Consider the following 19,890-nt stretch of genomic DNA (forward strand, 5'->3'; position numbering starts at 1 on the left):
ATTCAGGCTCAGGCAATTGTTTCGGCATTGCAGGATGAGGTGAAGTGTTGTATTTTAGGAACTTTTCTGCAGGATGTTCATGGTAGCATGTTCATAAATCACATATGTAAATCTTTAGTAGTTTCATTACCATTAGAATTTTGTGTAATGATAACAAAGCATCAGAGGCATTGATTTTCTTTTCCTGCCTAAGAAAACTATATCAGAAAAAGAAAATAAGATTTTCCTTTGTTCCATTATTATCCCATAGAAGATGATCTTTCTTTAGATTCAGAGCCTCTATTTAAATTTCTTTTCCTAAAATGCTCCTTTTCAATGTTCTCCTACTGGCTTAAAAGAAATAGCATCAATCTCATAATGTATAGAAAATTTTTTACAGAATATGTGTTAAGGTAGTTTTGAAATCTAGATATAAAACTGAAAGAAAACAAGTACTGTCTAGAGATTCAGTCTCTACAGAAACTGTAGGATTGAAGGACATAGCCTTCAATCACTGTCAAATCTATGAAACGAGCAGACTTTTAAGAGGGCAAAAAGTGCATATGCCTTCTAAGTTTACAATGCCATTTATTTTTTAATTGTGTTTAGGTGTTTGGGTATGTGATTATAGAGTCTTTTTTTTTATAATATTTTTCTTAGTATATGCAATATTCTCATTATTGCAGAAAGACAGGAATTTAATTAAAAAAGATCGTAAAATGTACTCTACCTCTGTACATGCATACTGTATTGATTAGGAGACTGGGCTGGAGCATCTCAAAAGATCCCTTCTGACCTCTACCACTTTCTGTAGATATTCCCATAATCTTCTCTTGTCTTAGCTCACACCAATGAAAGAAATGTGATCCTTAGAACTTGCAACATGATCAGGTTTAAATGGGTAGTTTGTGGGCATATCTTTTATATTAGTGCTTTAATGTGAAGATCTAGGAAACTGGAATTGTATACAATTAGTTCACTTTACAATATTTGTAAGAGAGGAATTCATTGTGATGTTTTTCCAGTTTTTAATTATTTTTTTTTTCCCCCTATAGCTGGGCCTCTAGAACTTCCTCTCTTTGAGCTGATCCCATCACAAAGACAAGTGGTTTTTCATGGAGACCGCTTGCCATTTCAGTGCACTGCAACATATGTTGACAATACCACCCAAGTACATTGGTACCATGCTGGTCAACTGATTGAAACACATGAAGAGAGAGGCATATATGTGGAGGACAGCATCATTCATGACTGCTGCTTAATTACACGGTAATGTATACCCCTTGTAATAGTCAGACTTACAGGCGAGCTGAACAGATTCAGCACTTACAATAAGCCTTATTAAAACATGCATCGGGAATTGTTTTTTGGAGCAATTCAGTTGCATGCTTCAGTCTGAACACACAGAGGTAGAGATTTTTCATAGCTACAAAATCGTATAGCGTGTGTCTAGGTATCGAGATTTGATCAACCATGAGTTTGAAACAGATCAAACCAGTTTCTTACACAGTAAACCATGAGATTAAACTGAATTTAGAATAACTTCAGTAACATGAGAGTGACTTACAGGAAAACTACTCCTTCATGACACCACCTAAATGTTTGAATTTGATCTTCCTGTGAAGAACTATCAATTTAAAAGGCTTAGATTATTTTTTGCAGGTTCCAATATACTGCAACCTGTCTTCTTTAGTTATGTCATCCCAAATTTGTTTCCTACTAAAATATTTCTCACCTTTCTGTGACTTTTAGCATCTGTGTCTCTGTGTGTTTGATACAGAGATCTACAGAAACCTTTCCTGACATGAAAAATGTAAGAATGAAGTAGAATAGGCTTCTGTAAAAAAGGAACAGCTAATATTTGGCAGTGAATATATTATTCCACTTTTAATTCAGTTTTCCCTTTTAAATCTTAATAAATTATTATAAATTTCTGTGTTTACTTTTGGTTTTCATCATAGATTATTGGCATGTCACTAAATGCTACTAAGCCGGTGCATATGTCCTTTTGTCCTCTGCCAATTTCCATCTAAAAAATTGATGATTGATCAAAAAAAAAAAGTCTGATTATCCGTCTATGTTCTGCCTTTCTCTTTGTGGAAGATAGAGTGAAAATAGCTATGCTAATTAGCTCTGGATCATCATTATCATCTTTTCACTCAACCAGTTTCTATTAATATAATTGACCTAAAATGCTTCTTGAACTATCAAATGAAAGTTATGAAGGGAGTCAAAGTGATTCCTCTCCACTGAGGTCATTTTGCTTTATTAATTTTGTGTACTCTCTGATTATTCGACCCTTTTTGAAGTCCTGTAGATCTAGAGGCGTAGACCTGACCTATTCTCACAGGTGCTGGCTTTCTTCTAATACCAATGTGTATGGCTATAGCGAATAATGAAGAAGACTGTTAGGCCAATTAGTATGGTAATGCCAAGTGCATGAGCTATTATATAACTGCCAAGTAACTTAAATTAAATGTTCTTCTTATTTCCATGACATCAAAATTTAAAGACATGCTGTTAATCACCTTATATGTTTCAGCCGAATTAATTTTGCACTACATAAGCAATTTGTAGAGTAATTAACTGAAATTGTTGAAAAATGTTAAGATTTTCAAAATAATTATTCTTTTAAAAAAGCAGGTTTAGAAGTAGTTAGACTGAATTTTACCTTATATTGCTTATATTTTGCCATACTGTTAAATAAGAATCATTGTCTACCATAGCAATATTTTAATAAGGATGGTTGATCTGCTACTTACCTTGTTTTCTGTGCCATTTGATAGGTGACCTTGATGTTTATGTTGCAGCATACAGTGGGACTGGGTGTTCAGAAAGAATGTTCTCTAAATACATCATCATATTTGCAGTTATAGACCGGAAAAATACTTTGACTTTTCCAAGTTACATGATACAGACTGTCAAAATGAGACAAAATATTTTTTAATTAAAATCTTCATAGACACTGATTTAAAAGTGTATGACATTTTAATTGCTCATTAATTTGAGCTGTGTTTTACTTTATTTTAAAGTAGGGCATCGATACTGCCTTAGAACATACAGTATAGTCCTTATCCAGTCAAAAATATTCAGGCAGTCATGTCTCTGCTTTGATCAAGGGGCTGATCAAAATTAACTTACTAAAGGCATGAGGCATATATACTTTTGAAACTAGCTTTTAAAAACAATACTGTTTTGAAGTCAGTGATTTTTTTTTAGTGTAAATTATGGAGCTTATTGTATCTTCATGTTGCAAATGAGAAAATATTGGGCAAGTTCTGATTGTAAAAACTTTCTTCAGCATTTCTTAATTTTAATCCCATCATTATAACAATATATACTGGAACTCAGTTTGCATCATTATTACATGTTAAAATAATACCCAATAGCATACTTATTACATGTTACAGTAGTATGTAATAATATGCTTGTTACATACTATAACACACTAGCTTGTGATAGCTCTTAAGGATAAATCACAGGTGTACAAGACCCCTTGAAACATCAGAAAGTGTCTTCCTGAGGTTATCATGTGTTAAGGGTAGGATTTGGAGTAAAAATAAAGGTAATTCACTTACAGTGTCATATTTTGCCTACTCTTTACAGCAGATGTCCACCGTCTGTGTTTTTCTGTGATTGCACTAAAGGATAAGGTTTGGCTTGTCCTGCTTAGCAATTTAAAGATTGCTGAAGCTAGTTTTGAACAAAGAGGTGTAGTCCTGTTCCAAAAGCTGCTTATTCAAACATTTTTAGATGGTTATTTTATTGGGTAGTTCCAGATATTTCTGGACATGGATTTACAACACAAACATCATACTAAACCCTTCTGTTTTATTAACTGGCACAGTAAAAGGATAAAATATCCAAATGTGTATTTTTTTGTCTCTTATGATAAAGCAGAAGAAGCTAAAATAAATGTTTTTGTTACAATAATTAAACTAAAGTTCTGAACTGAATTCCGGCCTGTGACATTTTTCTTGGCAAAGAGTATTCCCTTATAGGAAAGCTTGAGAAGGTGTTTTCAATTCTGCTGCTAGCTCACATTTACCATTTCTTGCCAATGATAATAATATTTTATTTTACTCATGTTGAATTTTCTGTCATTATGCCTGTGTATAAATGTCATAGTCATACATGAAAATGTGTGATGTGGAAGCAATTTCCTATCATCTGTGAATGGATCTAGCTAAATTGTTACTTGTGTTTCCATGAAGACAGCCTAATTTTTTAAGCGTGGAATATTAGATTATCACTGTAAGTGTCAATGAAACAGTCCATATCCCTGAAACCACCTAGAAGGCGGATTATGTATGTTTCTCTGCAGCCCAGCGTCTTTCCCAACTTCCCCACTGTTCCCTTTCAGCGTTTGGAGTGAGAGGCTAGCAGGACAGTTATAGAATTATAGAATCATATTATAATATTAAATTTAAAAAGGAAAAATATTTTAGTTTTATAAACCAAACAACTTCACAGTAGTAGAGAGGCTTTAATTTTGAGGAATTTTCTTATTTACTGTATATACTAAAATCACGGTTTTAGTCTTTTTAGTTCTATTCTGTGAATACTTTTGTAGTGTTCAACAGTGCTTATGCTTCTGACAGCTTTAATGGCTGCTCTGGGACCATTACAGTTCAGAAGTACTCCTGAAAACATTAAACAGTGCATAAAGTTAAGAACCCATAAAAAGGAGTGCTACAACTGGAGAAACTAACATGCTCCCAACTAAACCTAGGATAGCAGGTTCTAGTATCAGAAGTGTTTTTCAGATGTAATACTTGTTGTGTAGATAGTCTGGAAAGACAAACTATTAGGTCTCAACTGGGATCCCCCACAGTGTTTTTCTCTTAAATAAATTTAAATTGAAAAAAAAGCAGCTTAAAAAGCTTGAGGTTTTAAAAGCATCTAGGGCTTTACATTTTGACAGCTGTCAGTACCAATATGGGATGGTCATAAGTAAATAATGAAGGAAATAGTAGCATTTGAGGTAACAGAAAATGAAACTACAGCTGATCCATTAGGTGTAGCAAGGATAGGGGAAATAGTAAGAAAACTGATTTTAACATTTATACATAAAATGTGTATATTGATTTCTGACAGATGCGTTTAGAGGTATATGATTATTTGAAAATGTCCAAACTTTCCGTCTGCAAAAGAAATGTCTGACAGCAAGGAAGAGTTTCAAATAATGATCTACTTGTACTGTAATAGAGAAAAAATGAGGAAAAAAAAGAATTAAAATGTGTTGTGGATTAAAAAATTTTGGTCATCATTTTTGTAATCTAAAGGGGGTTTTGAGTCCACTTAGTAATTTTTAAGTGTTTGAGATGATCACAGTAGCTATTAGTTAAGAGTTTGGAATCTGGCTGAGACAGTTTCACTAAAAGAACAAGTATTGTTTCTATGATTATAGAAAGAAAATCGATTCCAGGAGTAGACAGGTAGTGTCATGACAAATTTGAGGTCCAGGCAAGCATTCATTATGAGAAAGAACAAAACACTTACGGAATTTCTGTGAGAAAGACAGAAACTCTATGCCTGTTTTTTGTGGAAAGGATCCAAATGACCTCTGAACTTCCCTAACAGTTTGTGGCAAGAATACATCTGGAAAAGATATGAAGCAAGCAGTAGTGGTTTGGGCTGATACTAGCTTCAGAACAGTCCGAAAATGGAATAGCACTGAAGAATGTGTTGCTAGTTAGATAAAAAATTGGAGATTCATATATATGCCAAATCATGCAAAATATTGGATGTTCATTCTGCACAAGGTTAACAAAAGTAAATGTTAGAAACTGATCCAGAAATGCAGATATTTTATAATCATTTTGTGTTCTGCTGTCATGTGCATTTGAAGATGAGCAGCTGAGGGTCATGCTGAAAAGCCCAGGGAAATCAGCAGAAATTGTTTAGTGCTGATATTTTGTTGGTTCACCTAATTGACTCTGACCCTTAGTTGTCAAGCAGTCAGGAAAGAAACGAAGCAAAATAACCATTTAAATTGTAAATCAATGTTTCAAGATTACTTTAAACCCTGTAGTCAATGGTATACAGTTTACTTCAGGCTCTGGAGGCATCGAAGAATAGTGACAGATGCACCTTTACCAGCAACATTCTCATATATCAGACAGGAAGTTAATATTTCAAATTCTTTCAGAATATTATGAAATACACAGGCGAAGGGTTTAACTATTTGAAATTAAGAGAATGTTCCTGTGAATTAATCTGGAAGATTAATTAAATTTCGGCCTTTTCTCTAAAAATCTTTCAATTATCTGAATAAAACTCAATGACAGCTTTATTATTAGTCAGTTTGGGGAATAATTCATAATACAGTTGTAACAATATGTACTAGTACAATGAAAAACAAAAGCAGCAACCATGATACCATCTATCATTAAAGGAATAGGCCACTATGTAAGAACTGTGCTTTGCCATATAAACTGCAGGCTTGAGTAACTGTTTATTGAAACGTGTTTGGGAAATAGGTATTTTCACAGACAAATACATGCAAGTGGTTTTGGCTGATAGAATGAAAAAAGCCATAGAGAAATAGTTAAGTCAGAATGGTATGAAGAAAATTATGGAATCCCTCTTGAAGAGCATTATCATTATTTTGATGTTGAGAACAGATTATGAAGATGCATTGCACTAAATTTTGACCTCTCACTTCCACCTCTGTTTATTTCCTGCAGCTATGTATGGGTCCATCCAGGCACACCACTGAAATAAAATGTTAAGTTCAGTATTAACAACAAAAATTTCTACTTTCCCCCCTGCTGTGGGGTTTTGCCTTGACTTTCTAGGGCCAGAATGATTTTATCATGACTCTTCAAACCACTGCAGCTATGCAGCTGAGGAAATGCTGCACTGCAGCAGCAGTTTGGAATGAACATCTCAGGCCTGGCTTTTTTTAAATTACCTTTCCTGTCAACATGAATGTGAGGTACAGTTTTACATTTCACTCAGTCCTGGCAGTAGTTTGTAATCCTGTGCATCAACTGTGATTATCAGAGCAATTATGACTCTGAAGTACTGCTACCAGGTCACTCACCCTAGATACTGGTGAAGCAAACCATTTCTTTAAAGCAAAACATGTTAGAAATATTAAAAAAAATAACTGAATTAATTTTTACTTTTCATGTATTTCAATCTATTCAACATAGAGAACATATTGCAGGGCATATTCCTTATAATCTAACAAAAAGCTGCTCCATTAGCAGTCTGGAACTCAATGAAAAAGGTCCAAGCCCCTTCCCTTCTTTCTCCCTACAGGATGCAAGAGCCCTCTTTTTAACTGTTTATGATATTTTGATTGGATAACCCCTGGCCATCACAAAAAAAAGTTTACACTGTTAGAAATACACCATATACTAGAGAAATAAAGATTGTTCCTGGAGTTCTTATGTAGGAATCTGCTATGTCCTACCTACTTTTTAGATCTTCCCAAATTTCTTACAGGTCAGCAAATAAAACAGGTCAGTATTCTAGACCTAATACACAATTACTTTATCCCATAAAGCATACATTAAATATTTAATTTCTGCATTTAGATTCTGAATAGAGAATAGGGAAATTCTGTCAAAGTATTCTGAATCTGACAAATAATTTGAAATTGTAAAATTAATGTAGTAGTTTTGTTTTGGGCTTTATGTAGTTTGGTGGGGTTTATGCGGTTTGGGTTTATTGCGGGGGGGGGGGCAGGTTGTGGCTTTGTTTGTTTGTTTCCTTTTTTTCCTTTTCTTTTTGCTGGTCCAAGTGGCACCTAATCAAATAATCAAGAATTGTCTTAAGTAGGTTAGCACTTCTGAATCACCTTGGAAATATTTTACTTTAAAGGCTTTTTATGTAATTTTGGCTATTGGACTGATTGTCATGATGTTATTTTTGTCTAAGAACCTCTGATAGTGTACAGATCACAAGAGTTATGCTAATGAAATAAAGCTTCCTCTGGATATAACTTTGCAGCATACAGACTACTTAAGGGCAGATGAAAGGCATACAGCAGTGTAGCACTATTTCCCCAGAAGACTGCAGCTGTATTCATCCTGCAGTCAAGCTGTTTGCTGGTATAACAAGATTAATAACAATAAACATATTTGAGCATCCCTAAACTTTTCACCAACTGACAATGCAGCTCAATGATAGACAAAAGGTTCATAAAGTACTTTGAATAAGCTCTGTGAATAAGCTCTGGCCCAAATCTGCTCTCCTCACAGCTTTAGAGAACTGTGCCATCACAGACCTGCCAGCTGTCTGAAGACAGCAAGAGAAAGCTTTGAGTGCTCTCGAGCTGTTAATACCTTTTCTTTCCCTCCCGACTTTACATTCTTGGCTAGCTAGACTAGCATGTGTTGACTCTAGGACTGTGGGAGTATGAAGATAAATGCAAGCATCTTTATGCACACCCTTCATTGCAGCACAGTAGCTGGTAGTCTGTCTCTACCTGACAAGCTCAATGAGAAAGAAAAGGATCATACAAGCCAGACATGTTGTGGCATGTTGTAGAGTTATTTAGATTTCTGACTCCATTTCTGAAGATCATTTGGTAGAGTCACTCTTAGATTAGTACTTGTTTTCTCAATTTTAACAAACAGATGGCATAAAGATGTAGGTCACACGTTCTTTCACATCCACCTACAGAAAATGTATCTAGCTATTGGGCAAATGTTTACATAACAAATTGGTAATATTAGACAATATTTTTGAACATCTGCATTGCAGTTGAAGTAACTTGAGCCATACAAAGGAAATAACACGAGGAGGTTTACTAATTGACATACGGGTCTTTTCTCCAATTTTGGAAGTAGGTTGTAGGTTGGGGTTTTTGTATTTTTTTTTTCTGTCAATAAATTGTCATTAAAATTAGGTCCTTTCCATTGCCATCTCTGAAGTCCAACTATTGTTGGGGTTGTTGGATACTGATGTGAGCAACGTAGGTAAATTATAGTAGAAGCAGCAAATTATGTTTCTTGGGTAGCTACAGATGGCGTTAAATGGTAAATTATGCTTTGCTTTTCTATTCAATCAGAAGAAACAGAAAATCATGTGCATTGAATTTCCCAAGTGTATGATAAATCTGAAAATATTTGCTAGACATCTAGCATAAAATGAGTACTGACTTTAATCTTAGTTTTCTCTTACAGTTGCCTGGCCACAAACTTTCTTTAAATGCCATCAACCTTCTAAAGCTGTTTCTTTCATGGATAAATAAGTAATGTTGTCAGAGAGATCAGACTAGCAATTTAAGTCCAGTTAAAGTGCCTAGATTTACACATTCTGTCTTCATTTTCCATGTTTTAACCTTATATCCCCTGTGAAAGTCTGTATTCCAAGCAGCAGTGTACTCTGGAGACCCATACACATTTTTTAGATTTTATGTTAGTATTAATAATTTAGGGTGGTGTGGGTTGGATGCAGGTTATGCAGGCCTTCTGACCAAACTGTAGGAGAGCATTCACTATTTTATCTGTTGGTAGAAGAATATGAGGAAAACTAAGTGTAATCTGTGTTTGAGTAATTAGTTTTTGTCTCCAGAAGAGCAGTTGGTTCTTTCCATCTTACAGAAGTTCCAGTCAATCTTTTAAAACATTTCTTGTGGAAAGCAAATCAAAATATGGTGTCAAAGTCTCCTCTTTATTCATTACTGTTTTTTTTGGCATGCAAATGACTGCTGGGGCATACAGTAAATGTCGCTAAGGTATTACTTTAGGATGTGGTTGAGTAACTTTGCATAATGAGACCTACTTCTGATTGTCTAATTAGTTATTCGTGGCTATAGCAATGCAAAACATGCCTCAAATAGAAATCTATTGTCATAGGTTACTTGATTACATGAGTATGGCTTCCACCTGTATTATGGTTCCTCTTTTTGTAATGACAAATGCCACAGGCTTCTATTGAATATTATAAGAAATTTTTCATGCAATTGTATCAGCTATACATTTTGATTAATTTTTCAATGTCATTCATCACATTTGAAAAAGGAATCTTACTATGCATTATATTTCCCAGTATAAAAAAGAAACATGTATATTCTCTTGCTTCCTTTCAATGTTTTTAGTGAGAAGGCCTCTGTAGTTTAAAAAAAATAATAATTGATAAAAGCATGCTAGTCATCCTTTTGTTCTCATCAAGCAGCAACCTTCATATTCAGTTTGCCTTGGTAACATAAATGTATGACTTTGCTTTATGTTTTGGTAGGCCAAAAATTTCCATAGAAGTTGCAACTATCACACTTCTGAGGAGCAGGATGTGATTACTAATGCAGAGGGAGTAGAACCTCTTTCTGATTAATACTCCATCCTTAGGAAAACTGCATAGTACAGAGAAGATGTTTTCATTTGTGGCCTGATGTTTATTAGCTTCAATGAGGATAATTAAGAAAAATACACAGCCAAAGGTGCTGTCCTGTCTTAATTCTGTTGTGCTCTTGTCAAGCTTCTAATCCAGGGAGTCCTGCCACTTTTTCAGGTCATAGGATAGCTCTTGCCTTTTATCAAGACTTCTTGCCATGGCCAAGATAGATGGAGAATGCCTTTCTATTAAGAGTAAGAAAATAAAACAGAACTTCCAGAACAGTAACTCGCTGTTACTCATGTAACAGTGCAAGTCTTAAAATATATAACTGACCTACTGCAAAACTTTGTGAAGAGGTTCAAAATTGTATACAGGCCTACCCTTTCCATTTGGTCTGCAAGGACTGTGGCGTTGTGAAGGATTATAAGTGGAGAAATTTAAAGAATCAAGTTGACTGCTCTGAGAATGAAGACCTTTTTTTTTTTTTGAAATCCAATTCCCCAAATCCTCCAGGGGTATAAGATCAATTTATCATTTTTCATATCCAGATGGTAAGTAAATGAACAGTTTCACCATTGGGCTTGCTATCCAAAATATTCCTAGAGGAATATAAATGAATGCATCATTTACAGTGACCAGATGGCAATACAGAAGACAGTTCCATGTTCTAGTAATTGTACAGCTTCTACTATATTGCATAAACCTATTCTGGCTTATTTGGTTCACCATCTGCAGAAAGGGCCATAGAAAATTAAAAGTGTGAATGTGAGGATTTACTTAATATTTTAGAGAACTTGGAACTAGTGTTCAGGTACTGTGTTTCTACCAGAAGCAACACTGATCAGTCAGTATTTGTCTGTCTTTGAAATTTCATCTAATGACAGGAGATGTGTTTAGCAGCAGATAAAATCACATTGGAACACACTTCAGCAGTTTAAATAAATGCAAAATGTACCCTTTTTCTTCATATTTATATATTTTCACATTGCTTAACTGTAAAACTGATATATGCTCAAGGGGTTTTTTTTTTACCTAAAATCACCATGGTTCCAAATTTTATCAAATTTGTATCATTAACAATAATTATAGATATTTTATAGGAAATATTTCAAAGATCAGCTCATCAATCATGCACTCTGTTCATTTGGGAACTCTCTGGGTCTTCATGCCATAGGTGAATATTTATGCTAGCTATTGTGAAAAGAGCTTTTATGGATAATTATTTTTATAAGCTCTAGGAATATATTCTTTCTCAGTTGTCTGTAAAGATGATGTGAGATTGTTGTGACATATGAAATAGAAGATTTAATTAAAAAATTGTTCTCAGCTGGGTAATCTTACGTAAGTATTTCAACCTGAATGTAAAAAGGTATACTGAGTTAGCTGAGCGGCTGCTGTTACGGGGCTTTCCCATCTAAGACTTCTTAAGAGAACAATAGCTTCTTTTGACATGAAAATACTCAGCTACTCTGTATGCGAATGGCTAGTAGTGCATTTTCTGTATATTCTGCAGTAAACCAAGTTAGAATTAATTGTGAAAATGAAACAAGGAGTTACAAGGTACTTGGAGTTTAAAACCACGATAAATAGATAAATTATGAGATTTTAAAAGTTACTGTTTAATGATAAATTCAACAAAAATTTGGAAGCAATTTAAGGCTATTTACCATGGTTTGTTTGTTTTCTGGGAACCAAGATAACAGTCCTGTAGTAAGCACATGAAAAATCATCCTTCATTATGTTTATGTTTCAAAGGGAAAATTACATACGCAGCTGTCTAATTAGTTCCTACCTTGATTGTGGTCTACTTTCATATGTATCAGAAATAGACTTTATACTGGGAGATCTGATTCAATCGTTTCTTGTAGAGAAGTTGATACAAGTGCATGTGTAATATGCAAAGTTTTAAACTGAAAAAGAATGACATTTTTTAAGAAGTTTAAAAGAGCAAAAATTTTAATTTTTTTTTTTTTTTAATTATTCTGTATGGATCTTTCAAATGTAAGGACCTTCACAAAAATGCCAAAGGCTGCAAGTAGAATTTTTAAAGATTTAGTTTTAAATATAGTTTTGAAATCGACTTAATAACTTTTAAGTTCTGTGCTTCTGTTCATGTAATGTACCTTCTCGCTTTTTCTGACATACTCCATTTCTTCCCACATAATTTCTAATTGTCTAAAGCAGAAGGCAGATTCAAAGTTGAGCCATTTGTGTAAATATTTCAGATCATTGCTACCTTTTTTCCTCTTCCTATTTTTTCAAAAGCTGTACTTTCTTTAAAACTGTTATAAAATTAATTTCTAGCCCAATGGCACACTTAAGATCTGATGTGTTACCTTTTTAAAATGTAGTAGTTAGTTAGCTTTTTTTTTTTTTTTTTTCTGTGAGATCTGTAGAGTTGCAGTAATCGGATAAAATTTAATCCCTGATAAAGCCAGTTGAAAAACTAAACTTTATTGACCTCATTAGAGCCAGGGTTGCATTCATTAGATGAATGAAAGCTTCTTGTTCGATTTAAACTATATAGAAAATATTAACTAGAGCAGTTCTAGAGAACGGTAAATGTTTCTGAAATTCTTCCTTCTCTAATTATATATAGGCTATTTAACTTAGGCAGCTAAATACTGGTGTAGGGCAGTCATGCACAATGTTTGTATTGTAAGAGAAGCCATAAAAAGTCCCTATATTTAACTTCTCTACCACTCATTATAGAATTAATGCACCCTTACATTTCATATTTGGTGGGGTACAGTGTGAAAGAAGTTTGTGAGTAGTAAAGTACTGAAAGAAATATTAGCATTTGCATTCATCAGGAAAATTATCCCTTCTAATGTTAATGGCTTCTAGTCAATAGCTACTTTTCCAATGCCACCACAGAAGGAGCAGGTTCTGCTGTTGAAATGCAACAGGAGCTGCAATTGCAGCTGAAGGGATGCATTCTGTGCAGATTGGTTGCATTGCCAATTTGAAATGCATTTTAGACTTTGAAGTGCTTGGCCACAAAACCAGCATTTTTCTATTCAGGGAAAGGAGAATGGGCATTGATACATAACTGATATTCCTTTGTGATGATTTGTAATCTGTGTTATTGCCTGTTACAATCTGAGTGGACAATCCAAACTGACCTAAAATTGCTGCTAAAATCTTAATACCAATCTCTCACATACTGTCTGTTCCTATAATAACATAGAGGAAAACCCGTTTTGATATTTTCATAGAAAATCCCTGAAGTTAATGTCAGAAAACCAATGGTTCAATCTCTTTATCATTTATATAGAATAATTAATCTTCTTTTATAGTGAACTTATCCTGTCCAGCATTGACATTGATGCATCTGGAGATTGGGAGTGTCTAGTAAACAATTCATATGGAAATAGCGCTAAACATGTAGAAATTGTGGTACTTGAAACGGCTGCACCCTACTGCCCTGCAGAAAGAATCATTAATAACAAAGGAGATTTCAGGTATGATTTGCTGGTTTTGGAGTGTCTTTCATATATTAATATCACTACAAACAATATTCATGCTTATGGACATGATACTTCAGTGTCAGATATGAAGATGTCACTTGCTGCTCATTTGTTTGTCATTTTATATAACATAGTGGGAAGGAGGAACACACAGTGATTTTTTATGGGAAATGGCACTTAGTGCTTCAAGAAGAGCGGTGGTTTGTGAAAGTCAGAGAATCTTTCTAATTCCTCAGTGAGGTTATATAAAAACTCAAAAGATGTAGGCTTTTTACAGCTAAATGAGACAGGGTTCAAAATTGTTCTTGGTTATTTTTCAGAATGGCAGAACATGATGACACTGTATTAAAGCATTAGCAGATTAAATCTTCAGGACTCTTCCAGTCTGTTCCAGTTCTGTTGGTTTTGTTCAGCTGAGATTAGAAGTAACAAATAACATAAAACTGTTAGTAAAATATTTCACTGAAGAGACTCAAAATAGCAAATAAAACTACCTAGTAAAGCAAATGGACTGTTGGAGGTGAGCTTAAGGACGCAGAGTTCCTGCAATGTATCATAAAATTAGAAAACAAATTTGTCCTACTATCAGAATCTTAGAATCTGTACAGTTTTTTTGACTAAACGTAATTATTGTGTCATCTTTATTTTTATCTACATATGCTGGTGTTTTTTTTTCTTTGGGTTTTATTTGTTGTTTGGAGGTTTTTTTAATTTTTCATAAACTGAAGGAAAAGTTAAGGTTTCTGTGGAATTTGGTATTATTTTCAGTTAGCTGTAATATACTTCAACGTTATGCATAAAGCTCTTAAACAAAATATAATTACCTGCTTGACAATAAGACTGATGTATGATGACATTCCCATTGAGAAATCAAGAAAGTAATTTGTAACCAAGTGAACTGTATTAAAAATTCAGCTTGAATAGTTAATGAAAGGAAAAGCAGACGAGAGAGGAAGCTTCTCTTCAATACCAGAACTTTCTGCATCTACTTCTGACCTGAAAGCCTATCTTCATTTTTAAAACTTTTTCAAAGGCCTTTCACTATTATTTCTTGTGTTTGAATAAAAAAAGAATAAATTAGAAGTTAGAGAAATTGACTCACATAACTTGTTTTCTCTTAACTATAAAGATATTTATTATGTGTTAGGCAGTCGTTCCATTTGCTGACCATATATTTATAAATCTATTTAATACACATATGAATTAAGTCCATTAGAGATCTTTGACAATCTCAGATATAGATTTTTTATTTTTTTTCTGTCATGAGAAAAGCTGCCATTGTGTTTTCTCATAGTAGACGTGCTTAAACATATTTTAATAAGATCTTTTAAAATATGTATACTTCCTATCAGGTAACACATACTGAATCTTTTAGATAACAACTTTATGAAGTTTATTTTCTTTCCATGACATCCTTTTCTTCATAAATAAATACATATCAATTCTACAAACCACAGAAACTAACACCAGGGGCATTTTTGTCATTTTATATAAATCAAAAGAACAGGAATGGACATTTCTCTCCCTATTGACTATATTTCTAGAAATCAATACAAATTTATTTTTAAAATTTATATCAAAAGGATGCTGAGTCCATAGGTTCTTTGGGCATTTGAGGGAATGGGTTTAAAATTATAGTGAATTTGTCAGGCTCAAAGAGCATTAGAACTTGAAATTGTTCTGAAGGTTTGTCCTGAGAGGTGCAGCTAGCACATCAGTAGTTTTTCTCACAAAGGTATTTGAACTTTTGGTAATATAGCAAGTATGTAAGTAGAAAGAGCTGAACCACAAAAGCAAAGCTAGAAAGGGCCGTTCTTTTATTGGGTAAAAAAAGGAAGTGTCATTTATTTCAGCTGACCAGCCTAGGTGGTATTTATAATTGCACAACTGCAGTAAAAATTAGACACTGTGAGTCAGAATGAATTTGCCATATGTACTAGAAGATTTTTTCTCTAATGGACAGTTTGTTCAGTTTTTGTTTTCCAGCTCTCTGTAAGATCATTCTGAAATGCAAATGGTAATTGTTATGTTCTAACATTCCTATTTGTGAAGGCCAGATTCTGCTACCTATACTAACGCTAGTTTCAGAGTTATCTCTTTAGATTTACTTTAGAGGTAAGTTGCTACTCAGTATGGCCCAATTGCATTAATGTAAATGTTTTACTATAAGTAATATTTCAGCTCAGACATGAAAGGAGAATATACCCCTGTACATATTTTGATTTTGTTCTGAAGCACATTTCACAGTTCATTTTGCATCAATTGTTTTTGTATCACAACATTAATTATTCCAGTGATAGTTAGCTAAAAGATATGAAAATATTTTTCTTTTTACCTTTTCTTGTTTTGAAATAAGGAAAACTTACATAGCCCCAAACCTGTCAGCATATTGTGTAACAATATCCAAATGCACCTACATTTTGTAACTTAGAAGGGATAATACATATATTTCAGCAAAGGTTAAATGGCTAGGTGAGGCTTCACTGGCAGGAAAAATGTTTTTATGATTGACTGGGTTCAGTCATTACATCAGTGCAATTAAAGAACTATATTCTTTCAGGCATGCTGAGTGGCTGATGATACACTTCTGTTTTTTCTGATTTCTCCCAATTGGTCCTGCTTAGTCCATACTAGAAAATGACAATGGATTTTGTAGCAAAAGAAATAGATCTGACTTATGTCATTCCAGAGAATGCAGTGGATATAGAGAAAAATAGTATTGTATAATAATGCTTAATATACTATATTATATATAGTATATATAATATAATAATTAATATAATAATTGCCAGTCAGTCTCACCTTGGTGCCTGGCAAGATCATGAAACAGATCCTTCTGGAAGCTGTGCTAAGGCATATGGAAAATATAGTGGTGGTTGGTGACAGCTGATGTGGTTTCACTAAGGGCAAATCATGCCTGAGAAGTTTGGTGGCATTCTATGAAAGGGTATAGCATTTGTGGATAAGGGAGGAGTGACTGATGTCACCTACCTGACCATGTGCAAGGCATCTAACACTGTCGCGTATGCCATCCTTGCTTCTAGACTGGGGAGATATGGATAAATAATAGGCTAGATGGTAGCACACAGAGAGCTGTGGTCAATGGCTCAATAACCAAGTGAAGTCTCAGTGAAGAGTGACATTCCTCTGGGGCCAGTATTGGGGCAAGCACTTTAACATCTTTGTCAGTGACATAGGCAGTGGAATTGAGTGCATGTTTGCCAGTGGTACCAACCGATGTGGTTTGGTCAATACACTGGAGGGAAGGGTTGTCATTCAGAGGGATGTTGACAGGCTTGAGAGGTGGGCTTATGCAAACCTCATGAAGGTGAACAAGGCCAAGTGCAAGGTGCTCCACATGGGTTGAGGTAATCCCAGGCACAAATGCAGGCTGGCCAGAGAATGGATTGAGAGCAGGCCGTAGAAGAAAGACTTGGGGGTGTTGATTGACGAGAAGCCCAACGTGACCTGACAGTGCGTGCTTGCAGCCAAGTCAACTGTATCATGGGCTTCATCAAAACAAGTGTGACCAGCAGGTGATTCTCCCCCTCTGCTTGGCTCTCATGAGACTCCATGTGGAGTACTGTGTTCAGCTCTGGGGCCCCCAACATAAGAGGGACATGGAGCTGTTGGAGCAAGTCCAGAGGAGGGCCACAAGAATGATCAGAGGGTTGGAGCACCTCTCCTGTGAAGACAGGGTGAGAGAGCTGTGGCTGTTCAGCCTGGAGAAGAGAAGGCTCTGAGGAGACTTTATAGCAGCCTTCCAGGCTGCTAACCTAAAGGGGGCCTACAAGAAAGCTGAAGATGGAGTTTTTACAAGGGCATGTAGTGATACAGGGCAAGGGGTCATGGCTTTAAACTGACAGAGGGCAGATTCAGATTAGATCTGAGGAAGTAATCCTTACTATGAAGAAGGTGAGACAGTGGAACAGGTTGCCCAGAGAATCTGTGGATGCCTCATCCCTGGAAGTGTTGAAGGCCAGGTTAGACAGGGTTTTGAGCAACCTGCTCTACTGGAAGCAGTCCCTGCCCATGACAGGGGGTTGGAACTAGATGATCTTTGAGGTTTCTTCTACACAAAACCATTTTATGATTCCATGAGCTAAATAGAATAATTCTGGCTGATCTTGATTTATAGTTTGTTTTCAAAGACTGTTTTGAAATCATACTACAGAAGTCATGTATACCTAAATAGTTTAACGACTGAGGGCTAGCTCCTTCCTCTTCCATGAGACACAGTCTGTAGTGAACTCTTGTTTATTGGTTTCTGATACATTCAGTCATTTTTTCTTTTTGGGGCTCTGTGGCACAGAGGGCTTTGTCGAGTTTGGTCAAAATACAAAGCGAAGATTGTCAGGAATATTTTGAGCATTTATCTTTTGCAGCATTTAGTAATAGGGCTTTGTTGTTTGGGGTTTTATGGGTGTTTTTTTTGGTAGGTTTTTTTTTGGTGTGGGGCAGGGTTTGTGTTTTTTTTTTTCATGGACTTGCCTCTCTGCTTTGTGCAGTCTTCAAAGATGAATATAGGGAAAATGCCATCCATATTTTTAGGGAAAATGCCATCCATATTTTTTCCTTATCACCAAAAGCCTTCCTGGAATTAATGCAGAAGTAATGTATGACCAGTCAGACATGAACCTGTATGATTTTGACATTTTCCAAGGAAACAAAGTAATTACAGAATATAATGAGGTAAAATTTAAAATAGCTTTTTTCCTCATGCATTCTGTATATTGTTGCTACACTGTAAGTTGCCTTTAAATAAGAAATTTCCTGTTGTAATTTTTAATTTTTATGTTGTTCATAGATGGCCCAAAACTTTGGCTGGGATAACTGCTTACCATCCCTGTCTCCAGTATTCATTTAAGTCCATTGCCTTTCACAACGGTGCAGAAGAGGCTAAGGCATGGCGTAAATGTAATCGAACTGGACGTTGGGATGAAGAAAACTATTCTGAATGTCCTTATTCGCAAGAAGTAACTCAGGTTCTTCATGCTTTTAGTCAGGTAATGTTATGAATTCCAAGGCTTCCCTTCTCTAGTACTGATATTACTGAATAGCTTGTAAGAAATGTCTGTTCAGCCACAAATTTGGGATGGATGGACTTTTTAGAGAATGTTTTACTTGAAGTTTTTTATTTTTAATTATTTTTTTTGTCTGAGTGGTGGACTCTACCTGACCATTAGTAGTGTTGGCAGTGTCATCAGTGCTTCACTTTAGTTCTTTCTTTGACTTCCCCTAATGTGTTTTTACCAGAAATATGTTAATTTCTCTTGAAGTTCTGTATCAGACTTTTGTCAGCTGAAGTGCCTTTCCTCATTGCCATTGTCCACAATGCATTTTAAAAAGCTGCAGATATGAAGCCTACTCCTAAATGCCTTTTTGATGTCTTTCCCAAAAAAATAGTACCTAAATGGTTTCTTGTAGATAAATGAGAGAGAATGAGATAAAAATTAAACAGATAGAAATGAATGAGAAAGAAAAGCATAATAGGGGACAGCCTGGAGGATGGCACAAACCTGTAACTGACATAAAAACTTTTACAGCTTTCAGTTTCCTTGATCATTTCTTCCCAATCAGTAGTGCAAGATAACACCACAGGAAGTTTGTTTTCAGATGTGTTCATACTTAACTAAAATAATTGCTACATTAAGAGAGAGCAGTTGCAAGATAAAATAATTAGGAAGGCCTCTCAAATTCTGTCAATTCTACTGTAACGAGGTTAGGCCAGGTTTCTCAGTGCTTTAACCACCCAGGTCTTTAAAAGCTGTGAGTATGGAGGCTTCACAACTTTTTGGGGTAACCTGTTCAAATGCTTGACTATCCTCATGGCAGAAAACATTTTCTTCATAACCAGTCTGCACTTCTCCTTTCAACTGACTACCATTGTCCCTTGTTCTCCCACTATGCATCACTGTATATATGAGGCCCCACTGATGTTGTAACGATGATCTAAAGATGTGGGCAAGTCGAGGATAGTAGCTTAGGGTAATGTTTTATGGGGCGAGTTAGTTACAGTCTGGAAAAAGTAGACAAAAATCTTCAGGATTTGTTGGTCTGTCTTGTGATCTTTAGATAACAGCAATGAAATCTAAGGCCTAATGCTGAAGATCGATTCATATGCCCCTGAAATTTATGTCTATAGTCC

The 19,890-nt window shown here is 35.1% G+C and overlaps 1 protein-coding gene across 1 annotated transcript in view; it reads left to right on the forward strand.

Annotated features, from left to right (window-relative positions):
- ADGRA1 (adhesion G protein-coupled receptor A1) overlaps positions 1 to 19,890 on the forward strand; it is a 280,413-nt gene that overhangs the window by 125,521 nt on the left and 135,002 nt on the right. Inside the window, exons 7-9 of the mRNA XM_061459064.1 lie at positions 1,035 to 1,248; positions 13,572 to 13,736; positions 18,550 to 18,748. Of these exons, the coding sequence (XP_061315048.1) occupies positions 1,035 to 1,248; positions 13,572 to 13,736; positions 18,550 to 18,748 (578 nt within the window). The remainder of the gene's footprint in view (positions 1 to 1,034; positions 1,249 to 13,571; positions 13,737 to 18,549; positions 18,749 to 19,890) is intronic.

This window comes from Pezoporus flaviventris, unplaced genomic scaffold, assembly GCF_033815535.1.
Source record: "Pezoporus flaviventris isolate CSIRO_AGI_PZ_B2104156 unplaced genomic scaffold, CSIRO_AGI_Pfla_v1 ptg000029l, whole genome shotgun sequence".
In the NCBI taxonomy this organism is placed as follows: Eukaryota; Metazoa; Chordata; class Aves; order Psittaciformes; family Psittacidae; genus Pezoporus; species Pezoporus flaviventris.